This window comes from Leptonychotes weddellii, chromosome 5, assembly GCF_054177405.1.
Source record: "Leptonychotes weddellii isolate Sample4059 chromosome 5, ASM5417740v2, whole genome shotgun sequence".
Taxonomy (NCBI): domain Eukaryota; kingdom Metazoa; phylum Chordata; class Mammalia; order Carnivora; family Phocidae; genus Leptonychotes; species Leptonychotes weddellii.
Genome location: NC_138373.1, coordinates 149,645,415 through 149,670,142, shown reverse-complemented (window position 1 = coordinate 149,670,142; position 24,728 = coordinate 149,645,415). Strand labels below are relative to the sequence as shown.

The window sequence follows — 24,728 nt, the reverse complement described above, 5'->3', positions numbered from 1 at the left end:
CCTATAATCACTCAGCCATTGCTATCAAGCATCGGCTATGTATCAAGCCCAGCGCAAGGTCCCCAAGACATCATGGGGAACAGGACACAGGTATCGGCCTCAAAGGGCTCACAAGTCAGAGAGATGATGCATGCACAATGAAGTGCTAGAAGTGGGACGGTAGAGGCAGCGGTGAAAAGCAGGCAGTAACTAGGAACAACTCCAGGAAGGAGGAAGAGGCACGTACCAACGTGTTTATTTTACATACGGTAAAACTGAGGTTCTTGTTTGCAGTCCTGCAGTTAAGTAGCAGAGGCTAACCTGTGGCCCCGGGCCTGTTCTGTCTCCAGAAGTCTCCTCTGTCCACATTCCCTCCAACCCCCTTTCCTCCTCTCCGTGATTATCCAGCCAGGAGATTAATCACATGCTGCTAAGGCTACAGCTACAGTCAGTGGCTAAGATGTCACGAGCTTCTGTGGTCAAACAGAAGTTTCTGGGCCTCTGGGACTGATTCCATTTGAGCAAAAGATTCAGGGGTTGGTCGGTAATGGGATGGGTGGATAAGAAGGAGGGCTCTATCTCTAGTCTGAAGGGACTTCTTGGACAGGCCAGAGGCAACCAAGGTGACAAGCGTAGGAGATGACAAGCTGCTCAGGCTTGTGTGGCTTCAGCCAAGCCTCTCTCCACTCCCCCACCCCCAAAAAGGCCTAGCACATCTAAGGGGCCTTCCTGCTTGCACTTCACTTTTTCCTTACAGACCAGAGCCAAAAAAAAATCACCCACCCGAACCACTAGCTGGACTTGCTAAGTTCCCTGCTCAGTAGATCAGCACATCAGCCCTCTCCCCTCCCAGTTCCCATCCCTGTCCTCACAGGACAAGAAACAAAACTGGAGAAAGCCTCAGTCTGCAAATGTCTTGCTATACCCTAAAGGTAACTTAGCAAAGGTTGCTGAAATTGTGCTTCTGTTCTCCAGACACAGGGACCGTCTCCCACATGCCAGGAGCATAGCAGTTGCCCCTCGCAGGAGTCCTTCCCTTCTGAGAAAGGAACGGAGCATGAGAAAAGGAAGTTTTATGCAGGGTGGAAAAACAGGTCACTTTTCTACACCAACAAGTATGCACTGGTTATACCTGCAGACCAACTCTCAGCTAAGGGAAAGAAGTTAGACAACGCCAAAAAAAAGTCTGTTTTTAATTCAGTCGTCTATTACATACTCTGTGATAATCACCAAATCACTGAGAAATTGTCAAACAAATGATCTCAAGACAAAAATGGAGGGAAAGAGAAGAAAGTATGGAATAACTGAGTTATGCAATTAAAACATCTGTAACCCCCAACAGACCCACCAGACTCACACCTCTCTCTAGGCTCCTCCCCCCAAAAATGAAAAACTGCACCTACATCATGCCTCATGTGCTCTCCCTCACTTAACTACGAAATTGATCAGAGAAAAATGTAATCAATAGCAGCAGGAATCTGATGGGCTTCTTTCTCCAGGAGTCACATTAAGGAAAAGTTGCACATGTAGAAAGAAGAGGTAGTGCTGTAATTAACCCAGGATAGCATTCTGCTGAGGAAGGGGGGGGGGGGAAGGGTTGTGATGTGTTTCAGTGTTCACAGCAGGGAGATTTTTATCTCTTCCGATCCAGTTTATGAATGACACAGGAACTTAGAAGGATTCACATTTCTCCCACTTCCCCTGCAAACATGTTCATCCCTGAGATGGAAATCATTGCCCAAGCCCCAGCCACCAGCCACCCTTTTGCACCCCCTTTTCCATGAATAATCTTTCCAAAATGTCTGCTTGTAGGAGCAGATTCAGAATTTCACGGAGAACTACAGAGACACACACACACAGTGCACAGCACACCCCCTGCAAGCTGGAGAGAGACAAAGATACGAGAGAGGAACGACCAAAAGGAGACACGGCTAACATGCCAGTAAAATAAAACAAAACAAACCCCCGAAACAGCAAAGTGAAAACACATATAGATCCTGTTTGTATTACCCATCCAGGCTATATTTTCACCGCTTCCAGGCAGAGAAACGGCGGGTCGAAGTTTTGTGCCCATCTGACTGTGATGGGAGGGTTGTATTTGAAGCTCTGGGCACGTAGAGATGGAATGAGAAGGAGGCTGAGCTGGAAGAAACACCAAGGGGGGAGGGCAGGGGAGAGAGAGTGAGAGAGAGAGAGAGAGAGGGAGAGGGAGAGGGAGAGGGAGCGAGCTATCTCTAGCTACGCCTTCCTCTGAGCTCCGGGAGCCCAGGAGAGCGCTCATTTTAGGACTGGGGAGAGGGGTAAAAAGAGGAAAGGCAGCCCCCCCCCGCTCTGCCCTGGCCTTGCCACCCCCGAAGGGAGGGAGGACTCCGGCCCAGCGCCCCCCTCCTGGCGGGCCGCCCAGCGAGCCGGGGAGCGCGCGGAGCGAGCGGCGCAGGGAGCTGTCCAGTTCAGCACCACCCGGTAATGCAGTAGGTGGGAGCGCCTCCGCCGGGGGCCGAGCGGGCAGCGAGTGGGGGGGCAGGCGGGCGGCCCATCCTGCAGCAAGACGCCGGCTCCCTTGTTTCCAGGAGCTTTGCAGATAGGGGGAGGGAAACCCGCCTCGATTCTTCGGAAGAAACCCCCTCCCTCCCCCACTTCGCCAACACTACCCCCGCCACCAACAATAACCGCCGCCGCTGCTCGTCCTGCCGCCGCCGCCGCCGCCGTGCCTGCCCGCCCTGCTGCCGCCGCCGCCGCCGCCGCCGCCGCCGGGGCAAAACCATGGAAGGCGAGACCCCCGCACCTGTTCAGCTGAGATCAAGGGCTTACAGAATACTGGGAAGTCTGGTCTGAAACGAAAGCGCCCGAGACCACCCCCTACCCCCCGCCCCGCCAAGGAAGAGAACTGGCGAAGCAAAGGATTTTCATGGCGCAGGCCGCAGAGCCGAGCACGAAGACTGAAGGTTGCATCCCGGCTTTTACAATCTCTAACTGTCTAGGTCCCGACCATGAGAGATTGTGTTGAGAATGCGGCTGTTCCCTGGTTCACTGTGGAAGCCATCTCCAAATTAGCTATCACATATGGAAACTGGAGACCGGAATTTTAGGAAAAGAGATTAAGGCATCTCACTTGGGGGGGTGGGGGGGTGTCTTTTTATTTTTTTCCTTTTTTAAAAAAAAAATTACTGCAACTGGAACAGTTTCTGATCTCAAAAGGCAAGCCTCTCTTCCCGTGTGATCTTTATAATTTACACTCTTTTCTGTGAGCTTTCTTACCTCCCTGTTTTTATATCTCTCCATAGTCTCTAGTCACACATATATCCATTATATTAGTAGTGGAATTATTTTTATTTATTTATTTTTTGCTTTAGTACTCGCACCCTCACACACACTCTCCCGAGAACCAGAAGTCGGTTGGGTGTTTATATAATGAAGAATTATGGGGCTGTTTGATCGAGGTGTTCAAATGCTTTTAACCACCGTTGGTGCTTTCGCTGCCTTCAGTCTGATGACCATAGCTGTGGGAACCGACTATTGGCTCTACTCCAGAGGGGTTTGCAAGACCAAAAGTGTCAGTGAGAATGAAACCAGCAAAAAGAACGAGGAAGTTATGACCCATTCTGGATTATGGAGAACCTGCTGCCTAGAAGGTATTTGATTTCCCATCTCCTCCCCCTCTCCATTTCACCCCTCCCCTTCTCACTCCCCCTCCCCACCCTCCTCCAAATAAGTCCCCTTTACATTCCACCATTTTCTTACTTCACTGCTTCCACCACAGATCAAGGTTGGTTGGGTTAGTTTCAGAGGAAAGAAAATCAGTAAGCAGAAACCATACTCAACTCTCAAGCCTCCACCACCCCCCCTTCCCCTAAACCTCTTCATTGGAATAATCTATGATATGATGAAAACAACAAGAAATTGTCTTAAAAAGTCGAATGAGCTCTGCCTGCTTTGGAATCATTAGGATTTGCCATTTGGTGTAGCATTGCCGTCTACAAGGGGCAAAAATAATTGCTTCTCTCAACGCTGTTCCTCTTTTCGTAATGAAGAATTTGAAAATGCTCTTCCTTTCCCCCTCCTCCTCCCCTTACTCCCCAAAAGTCCCAGACACATCATCATCATCTGCAAATCTCCTTTAAAAAAAAAAAATCTGTTGTTTCTAAGAATCCTTATTTGGTAAATCCTAATTATTCCAGGATCTCAAGCTGAGTTCAAGAGCATTTCGTAATGTCTCTGAGCCACACATATCTTTCTGGGCGACTGGCTGCGTGTGTGTATGTGTGTGCTTTAACGTTTACAAAGTCTAAAAATACATACGTCTCTCACAGGAAACAAGCCCAAGTTCTAATAAACAGCAATTGACTTGCAGGTTAGGCTGAGAACCAGTTCACATCCACGCAGAGTGACATGCCTGCTATCCAGAAGCAATACAGTCAGCATTGAAGCCAACTTGAGCATCAGACATTGTGCAGGGAGGCCGGGAGGGAGGCAAGGGCTTGGGGAGCTTGAGGGGCGGAAGGGGGGACAGTGGACCAGGGGTATCAGCTGTTTGCCTTGATCTTGCAGGGTCACTGAGACATGTGTGTCTGTGCATGTGCTGTGGGCCAAGGGGTCCCCACGGTGTAAAGCCTGGGAGATCAGGGTACAGATGAAGGCATGTGTTTCTGAGATACATTAATAAGCACAGAAAAAAAAAACCAAAAAGCAAAAAACTCCTGCAGGTCATACAACCTGCATTTAGCAACAGACTTGAATATGAGGGACTGCATTTGAATGGCTATATATATATATGTATCCGTATCTGTATGTACAGGCTACAGCTACCCATAGAAAAACGTGAACAGAGAGATACATGTTTCTGTGCAGAGAGAAAGGGTTATGTGCTTTGCTTCTGACATGAACCAATGCCGGAGGCCGTTTGAGGCAGCGCTGGGAAGCGGGGACCGCAGGATTGTTTGTTAAGCTCAACATGGGATAGCGATGCAGGGACTTGAAGCCAGGAGATGGGGGAGAAGAGAGGGAAACGGACGGGAGAGGGAGAAACTGATGTGGCCCCAGGGTCTAACCCAAACTGAGCAAAAGCCGCACTTTGGGAAATGGTTATGTCTGGGAAAGAGCACCAGTTTCGTGCCCCCCTCCCAACATTCTTGGTGCAAACGGTTGAGTGATGGCTGAACATGTTTTGAATAGCTAAGTGACTTCATTGAGCGATGGTTTATTTGACGCATACTGCATTTGGTGCCCTTTCTCAATCCAAACCGCTGCCTTGAACATAGTCTGCAGAGGAGCTGTATGCTGAATACTCTATGCTCTTCCCCAGCCAGAGAATCAATATCAGGAAATTAATAGGGACTGTTTTAAACACACCGGTCCTTAAAAAATGAAAAGCCTTTCAAGCAGCTTGTCATTAACAGTGGAAAGGCTTCCATTTAATTAAACATTTATGGCAGACTTCTATTCCAAAAGAGAAGAAAAGCAAAGTGAATGAGAGTTGCTTTAGGGAAATGATCATAGTAGCAATTTGCCTTCCTTGGATTTTAGTTAGATGGATGGAGATATGCAGCCAAGAAATTAGAGGAAAGATGGAATATGATTTTAGGAGAAATATACTCAGAAATTGCTAAGTTGGTATAAATATACTTGTTATCAGGGTTTTACTTGGAAATTCTTCATTCTGTGATCTCTGAAACATTTTATAATTCCCAGAAGGCAAGAGGACTAGAGGTGGCTTTGGATCACTTGTATATTAAAAGGCTGAAGTATTTTCATTTAAATTCCATCTGTTTGGTGCCTACATCCCCAAATGTGCTGCCCACCCCCTTTAACTTTCTCTCCACGCTGCACCCCCTGCCACCCTCCAACCCCCCCCCCACCCCTAAAAGGGTTAGGATTACAACACTTTCCCAAGGGTTGTGTGATGTGCACCGGAGCTGTGGGTTTGGCCCCTCTCCCAGGCCTGGGGCCTCCGGGCAGTGAGGGGAGGGCTGGGGCAAGCTCCCTTCAGGATGCTATTCCTTTTCCACTTGTAGCCAAAGCACAGGCAGGAAGGGTGGGTGCTCGGGACCCTAGTTCAACCTGGCCTTCAATTTCTAAAGCATCTGTCCCTGTGGGGCTTTGTGGGCCTGGGCCCGCCTTAGGAAGTTGGGCTTTGGCTACTTAGGAAGTGGTTTAAAGATTTTAAGCCACTTATTTTCAAAGACTGCACTGATTTCTGAAGACTGTAAGAGCACTTATTTCTGAAGGTTGGCACAGATGGTTCTCGTGGGGTGTTCCTATACTCGCTTTCTGGAGCATTCAAAATAGGGTCAGCCTTTATGGAGATCATGTTGTCAGTGCTTCACCTGTCCCCCAGTCTATGTTTTTTTGTGAGAAATGGGACTTTCAAAAAAGATTCCCCCATCACCTCTGTATTGTATTTCCTGCCCACACCCCCCAAAAAAGTTGTGAACAGACTTCAAATCTCCCCAAGATGCTGCTGATAACTCCAGATAAAAAACAACCCTGTCTGCTTCTGATCTCTTCCACTTTCTGGTTTTCACTCGGGCTTTTTGTCGCCTGAGACACTTTTTCTTCCATTCACTTCTTGATGAAAATAAAAATCAGAAAATATTTCCCTGCCTCTGTTGCTGCTTTTGAAGTGTACCAGTCTGCTGAAGAATGAGGAGGGACAGGACCACCTGTTAGGGGTTGACACCCAGCAGCAGAGGAGAGGAACCAAGAAGAAGCCACAACCTTTATTATTTTTCCCTCTGCAGAGTGAACAGCCGAGTCTCTGTGTGTGAACCTGAACTCCCTAGCAGACTGGGGGTCCTTAGTGGGACTGATGGGGTGGGATGGGCTGCATGTGGATCCAGGTATGTGGAGCCCGATAGGGGAAGTCCTTGAACTTTTCAGGAAAGCTGCGCTAAGAGCCTCCGAATGGAGAGATGAGTTGGCCCTTTCAGGGAACAGTTCAATAAAATCCACAACAGGACCCGAAAGCATCGCTTCTGAGCGAGGCATCTCTGGGCCGTGCTGTGCCTTGCTGCTCAGGATATTAACCTCTGTTGTCACCTAAAGGAATCATTGTCTCCAGGGGCAGCAAGAAATTCACTCTGTGTTTGCTCTCTCCTGCGCCTCCCTCCCCTCTGTCCGGGCTCCACGGCTCCCCCAGAGGATTTCCAGCCCTGCAGAGGAGGAGTCAGGAGCAGTACAACGCGCCATCAGTAGCAGAACCCGCCCTCCCTCTCTCGCCCCTTTCCTTGCTGTAAAGCAGCGCAGAAATCGTCTTCTCTGTCTCCACTGTTACATTCTCTCCACTGAATTTCCGATTTCCTCTTCCATCCACGGCTTCTCCCATCTTTGCTTCCACGTGCTGCTTGCTCACGGTGGCTCTGCAACCCTTGCTACCTCCCAACTCTCTTTGAGCAAGAAGTGTCTCAATTTTCCTGATAGTTGCATACCCTTTGCGAGGTGGCGAGGGCTCCACGCTGGGTTCAGCCGTGCCTCTCTTGTTCTCCAGAAGGAAAGTTCTCCCTATTTTAGGGATGCCAACAGCCTTTCCCAGATAATCTACCTTTAAGTGTGGATAAGCTGATTATGGAAGTTCTTAATGGGCCATCGCATGATATACCTAATCACTCCAGAATTCCCAAGATTATTTGACCCTTTGTAGGCACTTTGCACACAGTAGGTGCATAAAAATATTTATCAATGGATTGATTTCAAAATTCTTCAAATTATTTAAATTAATTCAAACATCATAAGGACATGTGACAAGCGAGTAATGAAGAAAGGAAGAAGGGGGTGAGGAAGTCAGGAATGTTGGTTTGTTCTTCCTGGTGCATCTTGTTTAAAAGAATAATAACAAATCACAAAATTCATTAATTCAATTCAGAAGGAGTCTGTCATTAGGGTTGTGTGGCTCCTAATGGGCTAGCGGAAAATTATCAGTAGACTCAGTCTCTGCAAGTGAGGAAAAAATAACCAATTGATTTTCTCCCCTTTTCCGCTTTTAAAGTACACCAAAGTCCACTTGGATTGTAATAGTCCCTGGAATAGACACTTTGGGTAGAGAGCAGGCATTATGGACCATCCCCATTTAGGTACCTCAGAATCTTCTATTCTCTAGCAAACCTCTCCACCCAGTTCCCAGGACCCTGAGAATAAATAGTCCCCAAGGTCTTAGGTTCTGACCAGCAGTTTTCCATAGAGCCAAGCCCCACATTCCTAAGCATCCTCACCTGGGAAGGCAAACTTGAACCTTTTACTGAGGAACAAACTCTGCGAGTCCTTGCCCACTCACACTGCCCTTCCCGCCCCCACTGCCCTTCACAGCTGAGCAGAACTAGGCACACAGGAGTGACATCACACACCAAGGCCATATGGGCAGAGCCAGAACTTGAATCCAGGCCCCTCGCTTCCACCCTGCAAGCCTCCAGAGGGCTCTATGCACATACCCTGGCCTACTGTGTGGCCTTGTGCTCATATTCACTGCTAGCACTGGATTTTATTCTGTGTCCCATTAAGCGTCCCCCATCGAGGGCCCAGCCTGAGCCTGTCAGGAAATCTGGGTTCTGACCCACCTGACTCTCCAAACGCCACTCACTCCAGCTGCCCTGTGCTTTGAAGAGAGACAGTTCTGCCGGAACCCCCTCACTCCCACGAGGCGGAAGGAATGCGACACTGAACTTCAGGCCAGACCCACCACGTGCCTCTTTGGGCTTGCCCTTTCATTTTCGGAAGTGTCCTTAATGTAAACTATCCATTGGTTTTATGTTCGCAAGCATTTTTCAGAAAACAGCAAATTTAGGTCCCCTGTAGTCATGGAAGTTTTCAGGGGAAGCTTTGTGGTGTGGGGTGTAGTTGAAACAATTTTGCAGCCACACGGACCTGGGTTCATTCCAAGCACTGCAGCCTGGGAGATCCGGGGTAGGTTCTCTCACCTCTTCAAGCCTGTTTCCTTCTCTGTGAAAAGAAAGCCAAATAGCTTTCTCACAGGGTGGTTTCTCTGACTGACTTGTCTGCGGTTGCAATCAACAACCCCAACCTGTACCCCTCCTACAGTCCTCCTTACTCTGTCTTCTTTTTCTTTACAGAGTACTTACCACCTTCTAGCACAGTACATAGTCTCCTCGTGGTATTTGTTGTCTGTCGCCACCCCTGGACTGCGCGCTCCAAGAGGGCAGGGATTGCGGTCTGTTTTGCGCTTTGCTGTAACCATGGCAACTAGGACGTTGCAAGCCGTCAGCCTTTGTTGGGGCGTGAACGCAGGACGTAGGACGCGGTGGGGATTCAGACATGGCGGTCCCTTCACACCGTCAAAGGATTGTTCTTTCAGTGGTACACGGTGATCAGTGGTGGCAAAAGCATCCTTTTTTTTTTTTTGACATTCCAGAAAATAGTGAACTTGACACAGAGGAGGGCCAGAGGGTGGGAGAGAGAGAAAGAGAGAGGGAGAGAGAGAAGGGAGAGCAGTGTTCAACACACAAGGGATAAGAATAAGGAAAGATAACAAAAAGGAAAAGTGTTTGGAGAAAAAATAAATGCCTGAGAAGGAAGTGCTGGGGGGTGAGCGTCCTCTAAATAGATCCTGGCCGAGCTTTCCTGCCTCCACATCGTCCAGAGCGGCTGTCACAGAGATCCTGCGGGAGAGCTTCCCCTGAGCGTTCGCTTTCAGGTCAGGCGGGAGGAGAAGATACCGGACGAATGATGCAAAAGATTTTTAACCTGTTCAAAATTCGATGGTTCCTTTTAGCCTCAGATATAAGTATTGTGGCCGAAAGACCCATATTCAAATGATATATGCATTTTCAGTTTCTGGGTTAGTTTATAGGTACAGATCAGGCCATTCCTTCACTCATTTATTTGTTAAATCTTTGATGAAGTTCTGCAAAGCGCCAGGTTGAAGTCAGGATGGGAAGTGGCTCCTTTCAGGGTCACAGCCCTCAGTCCTTAGAGCCTACTGGGAGAGAGAGGCCCTAATTCAAAGAATATGTATACACACATATATGTAAATTACAACCATGATAAGCGTTCTCAAGGGAGGTCGCATGGGACTGTGAGTTCAGAATATCGAGATGGTATCTAATCAGAGAAGGCTTCCCTGAGGAGGGGACACGAGAATGAATATCTGAAGGAGGAGTAGGAGTTAATTGGGTGAAGAGAGGAAGAAAGGCCATTCCAGGTCAGAGGGCAGCAAGTGCAGAGATCAGTGAGGAAGAGCGAGGCGAGGCCTGGGTGAAGGCTGGTGGCTGGAAAACAGAGCTGGAGGTGAGTCTGTAGTGAGGTGACAGTGCTGGATGGTATGGGGACAGGGGTGCAGAAGTAGTTTAAGTCCCAGAGGTGTGTGGCCTTGTTAGTCTTGTTAAAGAGCTTTGTTCTTTGACTTTTGGCTTCTTGCTTATAAGCTGGGTGAACTTGGACTAGTTAATTTCATCTCTGTGCCTCCTTTGTGCCATCCGTTTAGTGACCGCCTCTAGGGTCATTGTGAGGATTCGAGCCCCACTCCCTGCTCCTCCTGCTTCCATCCCAATCTGATCATGCTGGTCTCTTTGGCCTCCAAACTCCCCCTGAGAGTACAGAGAAGGGAGGGAATAGATCGACTCAACTCCAATCAACAAAATTCAAAATCCACTCAGTGGAGGTGTTGACGGCAGGTGCCAGCCCTGTGCTAACACAGGAAGGCAGTGGTGAGCAGGCCCCCCATCCCGAGGACCATCCAGGTGAGTCCCCACAGGGGATCCCAAAGAACAGGCATCTCGCCAAACGGCTCCACTCCATACCAGACATTTGACAGAGCCTGTTGCCGCCTCTCCTCCCCCTCCCACAAGTTCAGAGAGATTCCTGGCATCTCTTCCAATCGGTTAGGATCATCGAGGATTTGAGCTGGAATTTGAATGCGGCTCAGTTATATCCAGCAGACTTTTTGAAAATAGGAATGAGAGAGGAGAGCTCTTCATCCCCAATGCCAAGAAATGCATGTCAACCGTTTTGGGATCGTTGGTGAGCTGCGTGGGCCTTGCGGCATTCTGGTCCTCTCTCCTGGCTACGAGAGGGCCTTCTTCTCCCACTTCCCTCTCCCCTCGGTTCCCAGGCACGATCAGTTATAAAGTGAACCATCTACTGAAACAGCTTTTGGGGGAGGAGAGAACGAACTCAATGGACACATCAATTGTAAAACACACTCGAGGTTCAGAAACCTTGGAAGCTAAAATATGTGCCTTAGAAGCATATGAAGATGCTAAGCTATCTTGCTGGCAGTGGGAAATGCAGGCAGGGCGCTCAGAGAGCCTGAGGGATTTCACCAGTACACAGCGAGGGCCTTCCCGTGACTCGGGGAGCAGCAGAAGGCAGAAGAGTGTGGTCCTACAGCATCTTTCTTGACAAGGCAAAGGGTGACAGTGGATCTCTATCCAACAGCCGTTCCCTGAGCAATGGCAGGTACTGTGTGAGAGTCTAGGACAGAGTCAAAGGCTCAGTCCCTGACCTCGGGCAAGAAACACTTCTTGTCTAGCACTGAAGACACAGCAGTAAACAGACTATGACGACAGCACAGCACAAAACACAAGCACAGGGGATTCTGGGAGCACAGAGACGGCGGGGGGTGGGGGGCGGGGGGCGGGTGCCGTGGGAGACCGGGTTCTGAAGGATGCGTAGGAGTGAGCAAGCTAGGGAGAGGAAGAGCACCTCAGACTGAAGGAAGGGCCAGGTGCAGAAACAGATGCCCAAGCTGCCATGCCAATGGTCCCGCGCGGCTGGAAGGGAGAAGGCAGGGAGGAGTGAGCCTGGGAGGCAGTGGGGATGTGCTCCCAACGGAACAAAAATGGCTCACAGGGCAGTATGTGTTTCAGCATGGGAGAAAAGGAGGCCCAGGAAGGCTCAAGCAAGGACAGCCAGTGGCTTTACCCATTAGCAAGCTCACTGGATGTTGAGGCTTTCCCGGAGGGCACCAGGGGTCGGCCGGAGCTGGTGAGCTTTACTGGGAAGGGGTGAGGCACAACGTGGAGGTTGTTGCAGTGAGCAGGTGACTTGCACAGAGTTGGTTGTAGTAAACAGAGAGAAGAGAGAAGATTATAAGGGATGCACAAAACAGGTGCATCGAGGTCTTCCCTTCTCTTCTGACTTCCCGGTATAACCGCCTCCCCCCCAGCCCCCGCGGTTACAAAGATGCAGGAAGTCTCTGCTCAAATGTCACCTTCTCAAGGAGCCTTCTTGACTACCCTATTCTAAAGAAGCCCCCAGTCCTGTTACCCTCTTTCCGTTCCCTCTTCAACCTTTAACATTGACTTTTCCCTTCCTAGCATTTACTTGTCTGTGATCCGTGTCCCCCTATAAGACTGAATGCTCCAGGGGCGCCTGGGTGGCTCAGTTGGTTAAGCGACTGCCTTCGGCTCAGGTCATGATCCTGGGGTCCCAGAATCGAGTCCCGCATCAGGCTCCCTGCTCAGCAGGGATTCTGCTTCTCCCTCTGACCCTCCCCCCTCTCATGTGCTCTCTCTCTCTCATTCTCTCTCTCTCAAATAGATAAATAAAATCTTAAAAAAAAAAAAAAAAAAGATTGAATGCTCCATGAAGGCAGATGCCGCATCTGTCTTGGCAGACAGAGAGAGTGCTGAGGAGCCACACGTTGGATCAATGACTAAAGAAACAGCGCCTGCCCTCAAGGAGCTCCCATCGAGAGAGGGGACAGGCTCCTAAACAAAATCTCCCAGCATCCTCTTGACCAGTCTTTTCCCCTAGGCTTGGCCGGAACCCCTTTGTGAAAGACTCAGAATAGGCAGGTGATCCCCCTTGCGCCCTGCACCCTGGGAGGCTCTCTGGGGGCGGGGGTGCCTCGGGGCCACAGCTTCGGCATAAAGCTGCAGGAAGCTGATAAGCTACAGCACACCTGCTCCCTCCCAGGCAGCAGTCACCTTTTCTCTCAATCTAAATCCTTGTTCCTTATCACCTGGCCCAGAGGCACTGCTTAGCAGCCCTGGGTCGGCTCTGAGGAGCCCCCGCTCCTTTCCCTTGCTGACAGTCTTCATTCACTCTTCCCTGAACTTCCTTGACCTTGGTTAGTCTTCCGGCTGCTAACAAGAATGCCGAGGATTAGGTATGAGATCCCAGGTGCACGGTTGCTGGGGCCTCGTTGGACGGGGAATCAGCAACTTGCTTTGCTACCCTATCAACATGCCATTTAAATCCCCTAGCGCCAGCCTCTCTCTGGCCTGGCTGTGGGGCAAAATTCACTGGTGACTGGCTGTTGCTGACCCCGAGACCTTTATTCCAGTCTTGACCCACTGCTCTCCTCTCTCGCTTTCTCTGCATAAAGGATCATGCATTCTTTTCTGTCACTTCCGTCCCCACACCTCTGATCCTTCATCCTTCTTGAATTGTCCCTAAGGTTGGAAACCTTTCCCCCCAGTTTTCCTCCGATATATTTTGCAAAGGAGGTAACCCTGACATCACTTTGAAACTCAAAATAACTAGAATAATAACAGCTAATCACACATTGAGTGCTTCCTTTGTGCTAAGCACTATTTAGATGCTTTTCAGAGGTTAGCTCTTATTTAACCTTTACGATTCTGAAGGTATATACGGCGATGCCCATTATCTCCATCTTAAGTAACTCACCCGAGGTCATACAGCAGAGCCCAAGCTGTCCATCCCCAAAACCTGTGCACAGCCTTCTGTTACACTAATTATATTTGCAATTTTCCCCTAGCCCCCAAATTTATAAATAAATATCTCGGAGAAGTTGAAGGCAAGGCTGAGCAGAAATTGCCATTTGTACTCCACGCATGATGAAGTCTTCAAAACTTTGGAGCGTCAGTTTGGATAGGCTCCCTACCCAGGACAGAGTGGGGAAAAGTGGCCGGGCTGCCAGTTTTTTCTCATTGCTTTGAGAACAGAAGAATGCCTCAAAATGCATGGATATCCCTCTCTCTGCAGTTCGTGGAGGGGGAGAGGGTGCATATACCCTCTCCCCCACCCTCTGCCAAGAGGGCCTGTTCCCAACCACATTCTGCTTGTCTCCAGGATTCGGCTAAATTGCCACTTCCCCAACACCTCAGCTGCCTCCCACCTAGGTGACATCCCCTCCCTCTTTCCTCCCCCAGCGTCCACATATGCCTCTAACACATCTTCCATCTTCCCGTTGCTTGTTTCTGGTTCTGTCTCTACTTCTAGACCATGAGTTCCCTTAGCCACTTCATCAATAAAATTCACTGGGTTACTACGTGCCAAGTACCATCCTATTTAAAAAAGGTGAGAAGATGTGGCCCTGCCCTCCAGGAGCTTATGCTCTAGTGGGGGATATAGGGACACAAGCAAGCACACTCAGGGTGGGGACCTTGCTCCAGGAAGAGGTGTGAGAGAGCACGGATTGTTCAGGGGACCACACAAGGTTTCTGGTATGGCTCGGAGGGGAGGTAAGGGAAGGTATTAGTACCGAGGGACAAGATTGGACAGAGCCCACATCGTGGAGGGACGGCTATGCTGTGCAAGGAGACCAGAGAGGAGATTGTCAAGAAGGGAACGACACGGTCAAACTCGCACTTTGGGAGGATGGTTCAGGAAGTGGGGATGGGAAGAGGAGGAGGAGGACAGAGCAGGGACTCCTGGAAGGAGAGGATTGCACAGTCTGACAAGTGATGAAGCAGCTGACCCAGGGAAGGGGACTGACCCCAGAGGATCCACAGGACCTGGGGACTGTTGTTGAGGAAGGTGTGACAGTGAGTGACCTTGTCTGAAATGGGGCAAAGAGGAGAAATCTGCAGGGAGAAGATGGTACCTTTCATCTTGGATAGAGGGATTCCAGATCTGTGCCCCCCAGGCCTCGCCAGTGCCAGGCATGTAGTAGGAGCTCAGTGAGTGTTTGTTGAATGAATGAATGAATGAAGAAAAAGACATAGAACATAGTTTTGCATCTAGAGATTAGGATACATATTTAATCTCAGATTTTCTCCAGCACCTTCATAATCAGAGGATATTCCAGCCAGGCCTGGGTTCAAATCCCAGCGTTACCCCTTATCAGCTAGGTAACCTTGGACAAGGAACGGCACCTCTCTGGCTCGATTTTCTCTTGTGTAAATGGGAAAAGTTGTATCCTGCCTGTTACGGATCACACTTCCTGACCTATAGCAGTTGCAAACAGTGACCTGCCCAGGAGTTGTGTGTAGCCCTCAAATCCTCCACACATGAACTTCCCTATAAAAATCCCTTATTTTCGGCTTCTCTTGAGAAAAACAGTCAGGTTTTTTGTAAGCGCGGGGTCCCTTTCCTGTTTGGCCCCAGTTGGCAGGGGCAGGGCAGGCAGCAGACAGATGTCCCTCCAGGGGTTGCAGGGGCTCTGCAGTCCCCCAAAGTCCCCTCTGCTCCCAAGCATCTTCCCTGGCTGCCCTGCCTCGAATGCCCAGCTCCTCTGATGCCAATGGCAAATTGTAGGCGGAGGCTGTGTCTCCCGATGGCCCCCAAGTGCTGGAAATGTAAGCAAACCAAGAGCAGCCCAGGCAGGGCAGAGCCACCAATGGAGTGAACCAAGCCATGCCTCTGGAAATAAATGCATGGAGAGCCAGCGGTCCCCTGGCAGTGGCTGCTGACGGGGTTGATTCAGGGGGAAGACTAGCCTCACCGGCCCCCGTTCATAAAGCATCTCTACAGGAACTTGCTGCTTTTAAAGAGAGGCTGTCGCCCACTTTATGCCACCCCCATAGTTTCTCTTTCAGAGTTTGACATTTTCTGACCTTGACCCCAGTTCGGGGGAAAGTGCACCCTGTCGTGCAGGCCACGTGGTGTGCTTTATTCAATAACTAAATGGCAGGCGCCAGGGAGTCAGCCCACATTGTGGGGCCAGCGGAGAGAGAGCGGGGGTGTTGCTGGAGCACGGGGGGCACAGGGGATTCTCTACTTTCCGTGGTTGCCTCACAAAGCTTCATAGAGAAGAGGAAAATTTCCAGAGTCTTCGGGGGAGGGAGGAGGGAGGCGCCCTGCAATTGCTCAGAACGGATAGGATATGAAGGTAAAGCCATGCCGTTTGATCTGTGGGAATGGCCAAATCGGATCCCGTTTGACACATGTTGGATGTTTGGTAGGCAAGGCTCTGTGCTGATTCGTGGAGCTCAGACACCAGTCAGCTCCTGCGGAAGGGGGTCTGCGCTGATCCCCGCTGCTGACATCACCCATCCTCTTCCCAGCCTCTCCTGCCTACCTCATTGTCTTCATCATGCTTTCTGCTCTCTGAATTTGTCTAGAGTGTATATTATTTCTCTCCCAACCAGAATAGAAACTCTGGGAGACCAGGGTCCTTGGTCTGTCCTATTTACTGCCATAGCCCCAGGACTGAGATCAGCGTCTGGCACATAGTAGGTACTTAGGAAATGTTCGTTGGATGACAGAAGGCAGGCCCCTGCTCTGAAAGGGATGGAGGCCTAGCAGAAGAGACAGAGCCATACAAAAGCATGGGGGCCAGTGAGCTTGGGCACTGATAAAGGTGTGTGCATGGGCGGGATGAGACAACAACTGTATTTGGGGAGGTCAGGGAAGGCGTTCTCGGGAAATGCCCTTCACAGTGGGTTTTGGAGCATGAATAGGAGTTTGCCAAGGAGATCCAAAGAGAACGGCTCAAAGAAGGACATGACACCACCTGAGGCCGCCCCCGTGAGGGTGAGGCCAAGGACAGAGCAGAGGGCCTCTTCTAGAGCAGCATTTTCAAACTGTGATGGAAACACTAACCCCCTGGGGGTCTTACTGACCCACAGGTGCCGATGCGGTGGGGTCCAGGCAGGGGGCTGAGATGCTGTTTCTAGCTCCCAGGTAAGGCTGATGTCACAGGTCTGCAGGCCACACTTTGAGAAGCAAGGTTTTGGAGCATGGCCAGGGGACGTGGATCTAAATCCTACCTCTGCCACCAGCCACCTGGGCCTGTTTGCTCACCTCTGAAAGGAAGATCACAATCTTTCTCCGAAGCACTGAATAAGTTCAGAGCACCTGAACTTGGTAAAGCCATTAGTTTAGTCCCAGGCACTTCCCGTCAGTATGTTTCAGCTAATGTTGTTATTTAGGGTCAACGGTGGTGCCCACAGGTATGACAGGAATGGATGGTTTCCCCTGAGAGCTGATGGTGTTTGAGGGTCTCCTGTGTGTTGGGCCGAGTCCTAAGGACCACACGTATGTCACCTTGCTTAGGCTACACAGCACTCTGTGATGTGGGTGTTATGATTCTTATCTTCCCTGTAGGAAATGGAGGGAGTGTATTAGTCTCCTATTGCTGCTGTAACAAATCACCACAAAGCTTAATGGCTTAAAATAACACCAACTAATCACCTTGCAGTTCTGGAGGTCAGGAGTCTGAAATTGGTCTCCCTGGATTGCAATCAAGGTGTCAACGGGCCTGTGTTCCTTCTAGAGGCTCTAGGGGTGAATCTGTTTCCTGGCCTTTTCCAGCTTCTAGAGACTGCCCACATTCTATTGGGGCAGAAAGGCTTCCTCCATCTTCAAAGCTGGCAGGTGCCAGACAGAGTCCCTCCCATGTTGCATCCCTCTGACTCTGACTCTCCTGCGTCCCTCCTCCACATTTAAGGACCCTCATGATTACATTGGGCCCGCCTGGATAATCCAGGATAATCTCCCTCTCTTTAAGATCAGTTGATTAGCAACCTTAATTCCCCCTTGCAATGCAATGTAACATATTCACGGGTTATAGGAACTGGGGTGTGGGCATCTTCAGCAGGCCATTATTCTGCCAGTACAGGGAGTGAGTGTTTAAAGATCCCCTAATGTCACAACCTCAGAATGGTACTCCTGGAAGGGATTTTAGAGCTTGTATCAGGAAGGATTAGACTTGACAAGTAACAGAAACATAAAATTAACAGAGGCTTAAATAAGACAAAAGTTTATCCTCTCTTAAGTAAACCAATCTGGAGACACGTAGTATAAGTTTGGTCTACAGGTGCCACAAATAGGTTAGCAATGCAGGCGCCTACCAGCTCCCTGCTCCACCATCCCTATGGTGTGGCCTTCAACCTCACAGTCTAGAATGGCTGCCAGAGCTCCAGCCACTGTCTTCACATTCCAGGCATCAAGGTGGAGAATGGCACAAAGAGACACAGGCAGAGGGCACCTGTCACATGGTTCTTAAGGAAATTTCCTAAAAGATATCACACATTTTTGCTTCGGTCACTGGCCAGAAGTGTGTCACCTGACCATACATTCACTATAAGGAAGTCTGGAAAAGATCCTCTTTATTCCAGGTTGAGGGAAAGTATCTAGCAGTATATCCAGGGAGCTCATCTAGTCTAGACCCTCACCTTGTGACCAAAGAATCTGAGGCCCAGAGAGATAGGGGATTCTGCAAGTGCCATGGAGCTAGCCAGCCACAGACCAGGAGCCGGATGCCCTGCTCCCTCCCAGCGTTTAGTGCAGAGCCTCCAGCACCCGGCTGGGCACTTAGCACATAGTAGGAGCTCAGTAATGCTTGTGGAACCAACGGGATTTTGCCATCCTGCAACACCAAAAAATTCCCTGTGGACCACATACTCTGCCTCTCTGTGGGCAGGGCCGCCTGCTCTCCTGGGTCTCTATCCCATTGCTCCCGCTTACGCCTCTGTGCACCCTCGGGTGAGCTCCAGGCTTCTCTACCTGTCCCACAAAGTCACACGGAAGGGCAGTAGGATCTGACAAAAGGGAGCCCTCAGATAGCACTGATAAACAGAGGAACGGGGGCATCTGCTTGGAGATGGGGCTTTATGTCTGGGGTGGGGGGAGGGGTGGCCGGAAACGATCTGGCATTCCTTAGTGGCAGTGTTCGTGCCGACACAGTGCAGTGGGGGATGGAAGCTGATCAAAGCCCAAAGCCAGGCGGCAACCCATCTCCCCACGGGCTGCAAAAGCCAAAGGTCGGGCATCTGCTGCCCTGCCAGTTCAGAAGTGCACAAAGATCGTGTACTTTCTCAGGCTTCTCTGTGTTCAAGTCTCTGTCTCCTCAAGCAGGTGGTAAGGCCCTTGAGACAGGGGGCTGTCAGACCTGCCTATGTGCCCCCTTGCCCCGTGGGGTGCCTGGCACATGATGGGCACTTGGTCCATAAACGGGGGATTGTCTGATCAGTCAGAATGCAATAGCCAGCGTCTGGCACATAGTAGGCTCTCAGCAAACTGTTTTAAGGAAAGAAGGGATAAAAGGAAGAAAGGAAGGAAGGATGAAAAGACAGATGCAGGAAGGGAGGGATCCATTGGTCTGAGTCTTGGCTCGCCATGGAAGTAGTGGCTCAGAGAACAGGCTGCTCTCCCGGCCTCAGCCCAGCAAGAGCGGAGTCCCTCCCCCAGGACCGAGTTCACAGGAGAACAGAAGAACCTGGCCCGGTAAGGTCTGTTTCAAAGGGCCTCCCCTCTAGCTTGAGAACACTGTGCCTTTCGGCCTTCCCAGGGGGCCTCGGTGGCCACAGTGCCTGGCACCAGGGTTCCAAGGACATGGCCAGAGGCAGGATAGGCGGGGTGGCTGATGCCTGCGAGGGAAGAGTACCACAGGGGAAAAGAAGCCACCCCCACCCCATGTCTAAGACAGTGGCTTAAAAAGGGAGAGACTGGGAGAGCAGGAGGTGGGACCAAGGAACAAACGGGAAGCAGAAGCGCAGCAAAACAAGGTTGGTGTTGGGGGGAGAACATGCAAAGGATGGGCAGAGGCCGCTGGGAGGGAGGGAAGACGGCCGGGCATGGGGGCCATCCCCTCTCGGAGCAGATGGAACAGCGGAGCCAGAGGGTCCATGACAGTTGGTGGGAGGGAAGAGGAACAGGAGCAGAGTGCGGAGAGGGGCCTGCCTCACTCCAGGCAGCGACAGATACCCCGCTTCCAGCCCCGAAAACACTGCAGGAGGAGAATTCACCCAGACCCAGAGAGTTCAGAGAATAACCAGGCAGGGGAGGAATATTCCTGGACTGAGGGATGAAGCTGCAAAGCCTGTGGTCAGGACTGAGGCTAAAATTACAGGCCAGGCGACAGGACCGCACACCAGAGCAGCCTGGGACCATAGATTTTCCCTAGAATCCAACCACATCCTGTCCTAGTTTCTTCCCTGATTGATTAAGCAGCGCGATCCAGCAGAAAGAGCTCTGTTAGGGCATCAGACGGGCGTGGGTTTGAATCCCGACCAGCTCCACAACCCCGGGGAGGGGGGTGATTCTCTGCCATTTCTCATCTGCCACAGAACACAGGAATAATAATGCCTACCACGCAGTGGGTTACAAAATTTAAAATAATCTCTATAAAGGACTTGTACACAGAGTAGGGGCTCAAAAGATCATCGATGTTGCAAATCAAGATTTCCCAGCCTTCAGTCATTTGGGTACCGCCTTCATTACGTTTGCCATATCCAGGTACCACCTATGTTGTTATTAATTGAATACTTCTCTAACTGATCCTGTTTTAGCCTCATCCTAAGCAATAATAGCCAAGGAATCACTCGCTTAATGCGCTAGTGAAAATTTTAACACACGTTAAAAATACTCCACTTAAATCTGTTGAAATGGTCATCCCTCTACCAACTAAATTCATCTCAGATACCACAACAGCCCATCATTCACTTCGCAAAAGCACCATTCTGACTTATAAACCATCCACCAGGTTTGGAAAATATGGAGAGACTGGTGTCTCCTCATCCCCATTACTCATAGGCTTTCTTCTTTAGTGATAGAGGGCCACTGGGGTGGAAAGCAAAGAGGTCAGAGGCCAATCCACAGAAATTGCTTGGACTCCAAGAGCCTTTCTGTGGCATAGGGAACACTCAGCTCTTCGTTAAAATTTGACCCATGCTTACATCTCTGGAAGGACAATGGTGTGGACTACAGCCCAGAGAGAGGTCATGAGCCTATCTCCTTTGCTGACAGATGAGCCTGAGCTGAAGGACTTGCCCTCTGTCTTCCTGTAGGTCTTCACCCAAATGACTGAAGGCTGGGAAATCTTGATTTGCAACATCGATGGTCTTTTGAGCCCCTACTCTGTGTACTCTGTGTGCAAGTCCTTTATAGAGATTATTTTAAATTTTATAACCCACTGCGTGGTAGGCCTTATTATTCCTGTGTTCTGTGGCAGATGAGACGGGAGAGAATCACTCCCCTCTTCCTTTCCTGAAAAGGGTCAGGAGATGCCCCCTCCCAAGACCACCTAAGGGAGAGGAATTAGCTCTTTCCTCTGCATCTACTAGAAGTGAAGGGATTTCTTTCTCCACCCTAGAGTCTCTCAAACATTGAGGGATTTGCCCCTAGTGTGAAGAAATGCTATGAGATTTCTCAGTAATGACTGTCCTTGCGGAGGGGGGGGGGTGAGGCCCCAGCCTTGTAGTAATAGTAATGACTGTCTTGCATGACAGTAATGGCAGAAAGGATTTGGAGGGATCTAAGACAGGTTTGCAATTATGTGGGTTAGGACTCCAGGTGTTGGGTCAGAGCAGAGGAACACAGGTGTGTCCTTCCCTACCTTTGGTCCTGACTCAACCACTTGGTTTCACAGGTTCATCTATAGAGCATGCTCTTGAAATGGTAGTGTTGAACTTCACCCCGAGCATGTTTATCCTGAAGATCCAGCACTGTCTCATTACAGCCTAGACTGCTGAAAAGAGACAGTTATTTCTTAAACAGTTGAACAAATCAACACTATTAAAGGTATAAACTAGGGCGCCTGGGTGGCTCAGTTGGTTGGGCGACTGCCTTCAGCTCAGGTCATGATCCTGGAGTCCCGGGATCGAGTCCCGCATCGGGCTCCCTGCTCAGCGGGGAGTCTGCTTCTCCCTCTCCCGCTCCCCCCTCTCGTGCTCACTCTCTCTCTCTCTCTCAAATAAATAAATAAAATCTTTAAAAATAAATAAAGGTATAAACTAATTGCTGGGTATTAACGTGGGGGGTTGGAAATAAATCACCATCTATGCAGCCATGAACAGAGAGGCTGGGAAAGACAGGATACCTCAAAGAAAGAATTGAGAGCAGTGTGCTTTCCCTTTGGAGGGGCCTGAGCTGTCGTGAACTAGTTGGCTCTAAGAGCCCCCTTTGGGATGGCAGGCGTGGGGGAAGTAAGCGTTCTCACAATGAAGCTGATGGGATTTTAATAGCCAGACAGATGGCCTGAGAAAAAAAGGAAGATTTTTTTTCAAATGAGGGAAAACACTTCCATAGCTTCCCTTCAATTAAAACAAAGTGAGAGCCCTCCATGTCGGGAAGATTTATCACCATTATTAGTATTGTCAGTTTGGAGGTCTTCTTTTTAATAATTGCACGATTAAGCATCAATAATAAAGTAGGGTAGTATTTTCCAACAAATTAGAGGGTGTAGCTGTCCACTGACTTTCAATGCAATTATTATCACTTTGGCTTCATTGGATTTCACAATTTAATAATGATCCCAAATAATTGTGTTGTTGCTCTTCTTATTTATACAATCAAACATTTATTACTTATTGGATTTTTTAGTGGCCATGCTCCTAGCAACTGCAGGTTCCACACAAGCCACCAGTGAGCAGCCAGCATTTCTCAAAATCTTGTGTCACAAAGCCTAGGAAGAGGAGGAAATGCAAAGAAAAGGAGGTCTTCAAAAAGAAAGAGAGGTTAGAGAGGGAAGGAAGAGAAGAAAACATCTGCTGAGCACCACCCCCACCCCCGCCCCAGGTACTAAGGGCTTTTATTGTCTCCTCAGAACAACACGCAGCATCTGTGTTAGGGTCTCGTGTAGCAGGGAGGAGACTAAGGAGCTCAGAGATTAAGTAAATGGCCCAAAGTGGCACAGCTAACAGGTGCAGAGGCGGGAGTCAGGTTCAGGGCTCCCTCTTCACCCTATTCACTCCAGCAGGGGGCTTCCTGCCCTGTAGCTCCTTCTCCAGGTATTACCACACTGTGAGAATCATCCCTGTCCCTGGAGATGGACTATCCAGAGGCTAAAAGGTAGCAAATCCACAGGGGAATCCTGCCTCCTGGTCTGCCTATATTACACTTCCCTAATTCAGTGATCCGATTCTCCTAATGGCTGAACATTGTAAAGATAAGCTGATGCTGGTCCCCAAAAGCATGCAGCCCAGGCATCCTTTGGCTGTACCAAAAATGGACACCATAGGGAGAGGAGGAAGGGACATTCCATAAGAAATGTACATGTACCAAGTGCATGTCTACCGTGGGCTGGATACTTTGGGAGTTACAACTGTATAGACCTTCTTTCATTCAATCCCTACAGTGTTTCCTGCATGGCAGTGATTCCCGTTGCACAGATGAGAGAACTGAGGCCAAAAGAAAAATGACCTTTTCAGGTTAGTTGTTGGTAGAATTTGGATTTAAATCCTGGAAACCCGGTGGATTCCAAACATTAGTAATCAATTTTACTTCAGCATCAGGATCATGAATCTCGATAAAGGACAAAAGGAAGGAGTGGGAGAGATTAAGGATGTGACCTGAAAAGAGACTGAGAATAAAGGTGGTTGCCCAAGGGATGATGGATTTGAGTCCTTTCCTGTCCAAAAGCTGACACTCAAATCCAATTCAGCAAGCACTCACTGGTTGTCAACAATATGCGCATCATGGCCCTAAAGCACCAGGTGCCAACCAAAGGTTTGGATTTACTGCCGTCTTCCATTTTAGAAACTTTTGATGCTGAATAAAGAGATGTACTATTTTTCCCCAGGAAAGATAAAATAACTTAGTAGCTCTTCACTGTGCTGTTTCCAAATAAGAAAGTTCTGGTCTCTGTACTAGAGCGTTTGGAAGCATTCTCTACGTGCTAAGTTGCTGCATCAGTTACCTTTAGGCTTTGAGCTCTAAACCAACTGCAAGTGAGGGTGAAGGTCTGAAGAAAAAGAAAAAGGGAAAAGTCACAGAAATACAACCAAAGAGAAAGAAAAAGATGATAGGTAGATAAATGATTGATAGATAGATGAATGGATGGATAGATAGATTGACCGATCAATAAAGATAGGCAGACCTTGAGCTTCTAACTTATGAAGAAAGCAGATAAAAATTTTTAAATAAAATAAAACATAGGACATGATTTTTCTATTTTTCTTTCCTAATCTTTATTTAAAAAATAAGTTTATGGGGCGCCTGGGTGGCTCAGTCGTTTGAGCATCCAACTCTTGGTTTCGGCTCAGGTCATGATCTCAGGGTCATGAGACTGAGCTCCACATTGGGCTCCATGCTCAGTGAGGAGTCTGCTTGGGGTCCTCTCCCTCTGCCCCTGCCCCTGCCTCTGCTATCTCTCTCTCTTTCTCCCCCTCTCAAATAAATCTTAAAATTTTTAAAAAATAAATTTATAAAAAGGCTGACAGGAGAAAAAGAATGAAAGAGTGCAGGACAGAATCAGAGTTGTTAGATGTGGTGTGCTGGTAACAATGAAGGTAGCAATGAAGGAGGTGATGGTTGTGGTGGTGATGGTGATAATGGTAGTGGTGGTGATGATGGTGTTAGTGGTGGTGGGGGGGGTGATGGTGGTGATGGTGACGGTGGTGATGGTGGTGGTGATGGTGATGGTGGTGTTGGTAGTGATGCCACATGGTGATGGTGGGGGTGATGGTGGTGATGGTGACAGTGGTGGTAGTGGTGCTGGTGGTGCTGGTGGTGATAATGGTGGTGGTGGTCATGACAGTGGTAGTGATGGTGGTGATGATGGTGGCAGTGGTGGTGGTGATGGTCGTGGTGGTGGTGATGGTGTTGGTGGTAGTGGTGGTGATGGTGATGGTGGTGGTGATGGTGGAGATGGTGATGGTGGTAGTGGTGGTGGTGTTGGTAGTGGTGGTGGTGATGGTGGTGGTGATGGTGATGGTGACGGTGGTGGTAGTGGT

At 49.5% G+C, this 24,728-nt stretch overlaps 1 protein-coding gene across 1 annotated transcript in view; it reads left to right on the top strand.

Annotated features, from left to right (window-relative positions):
• The first annotated feature begins 3,137 nt into the window (after positions 1-3,137).
• Positions 3,138-24,728, top strand: part of CACNG2 (calcium voltage-gated channel auxiliary subunit gamma 2) — a 113,094-nt gene continuing 91,503 nt past the window's right edge. The window contains exon 1 of the mRNA XM_081822406.1: positions 3,138-3,611. Within this exon, the coding sequence (XP_081678532.1) occupies positions 3,401-3,611 (211 nt within the window). The 5' untranslated portion in view covers positions 3,138-3,400. The remainder of the gene's footprint in view (positions 3,612-24,728) is intronic.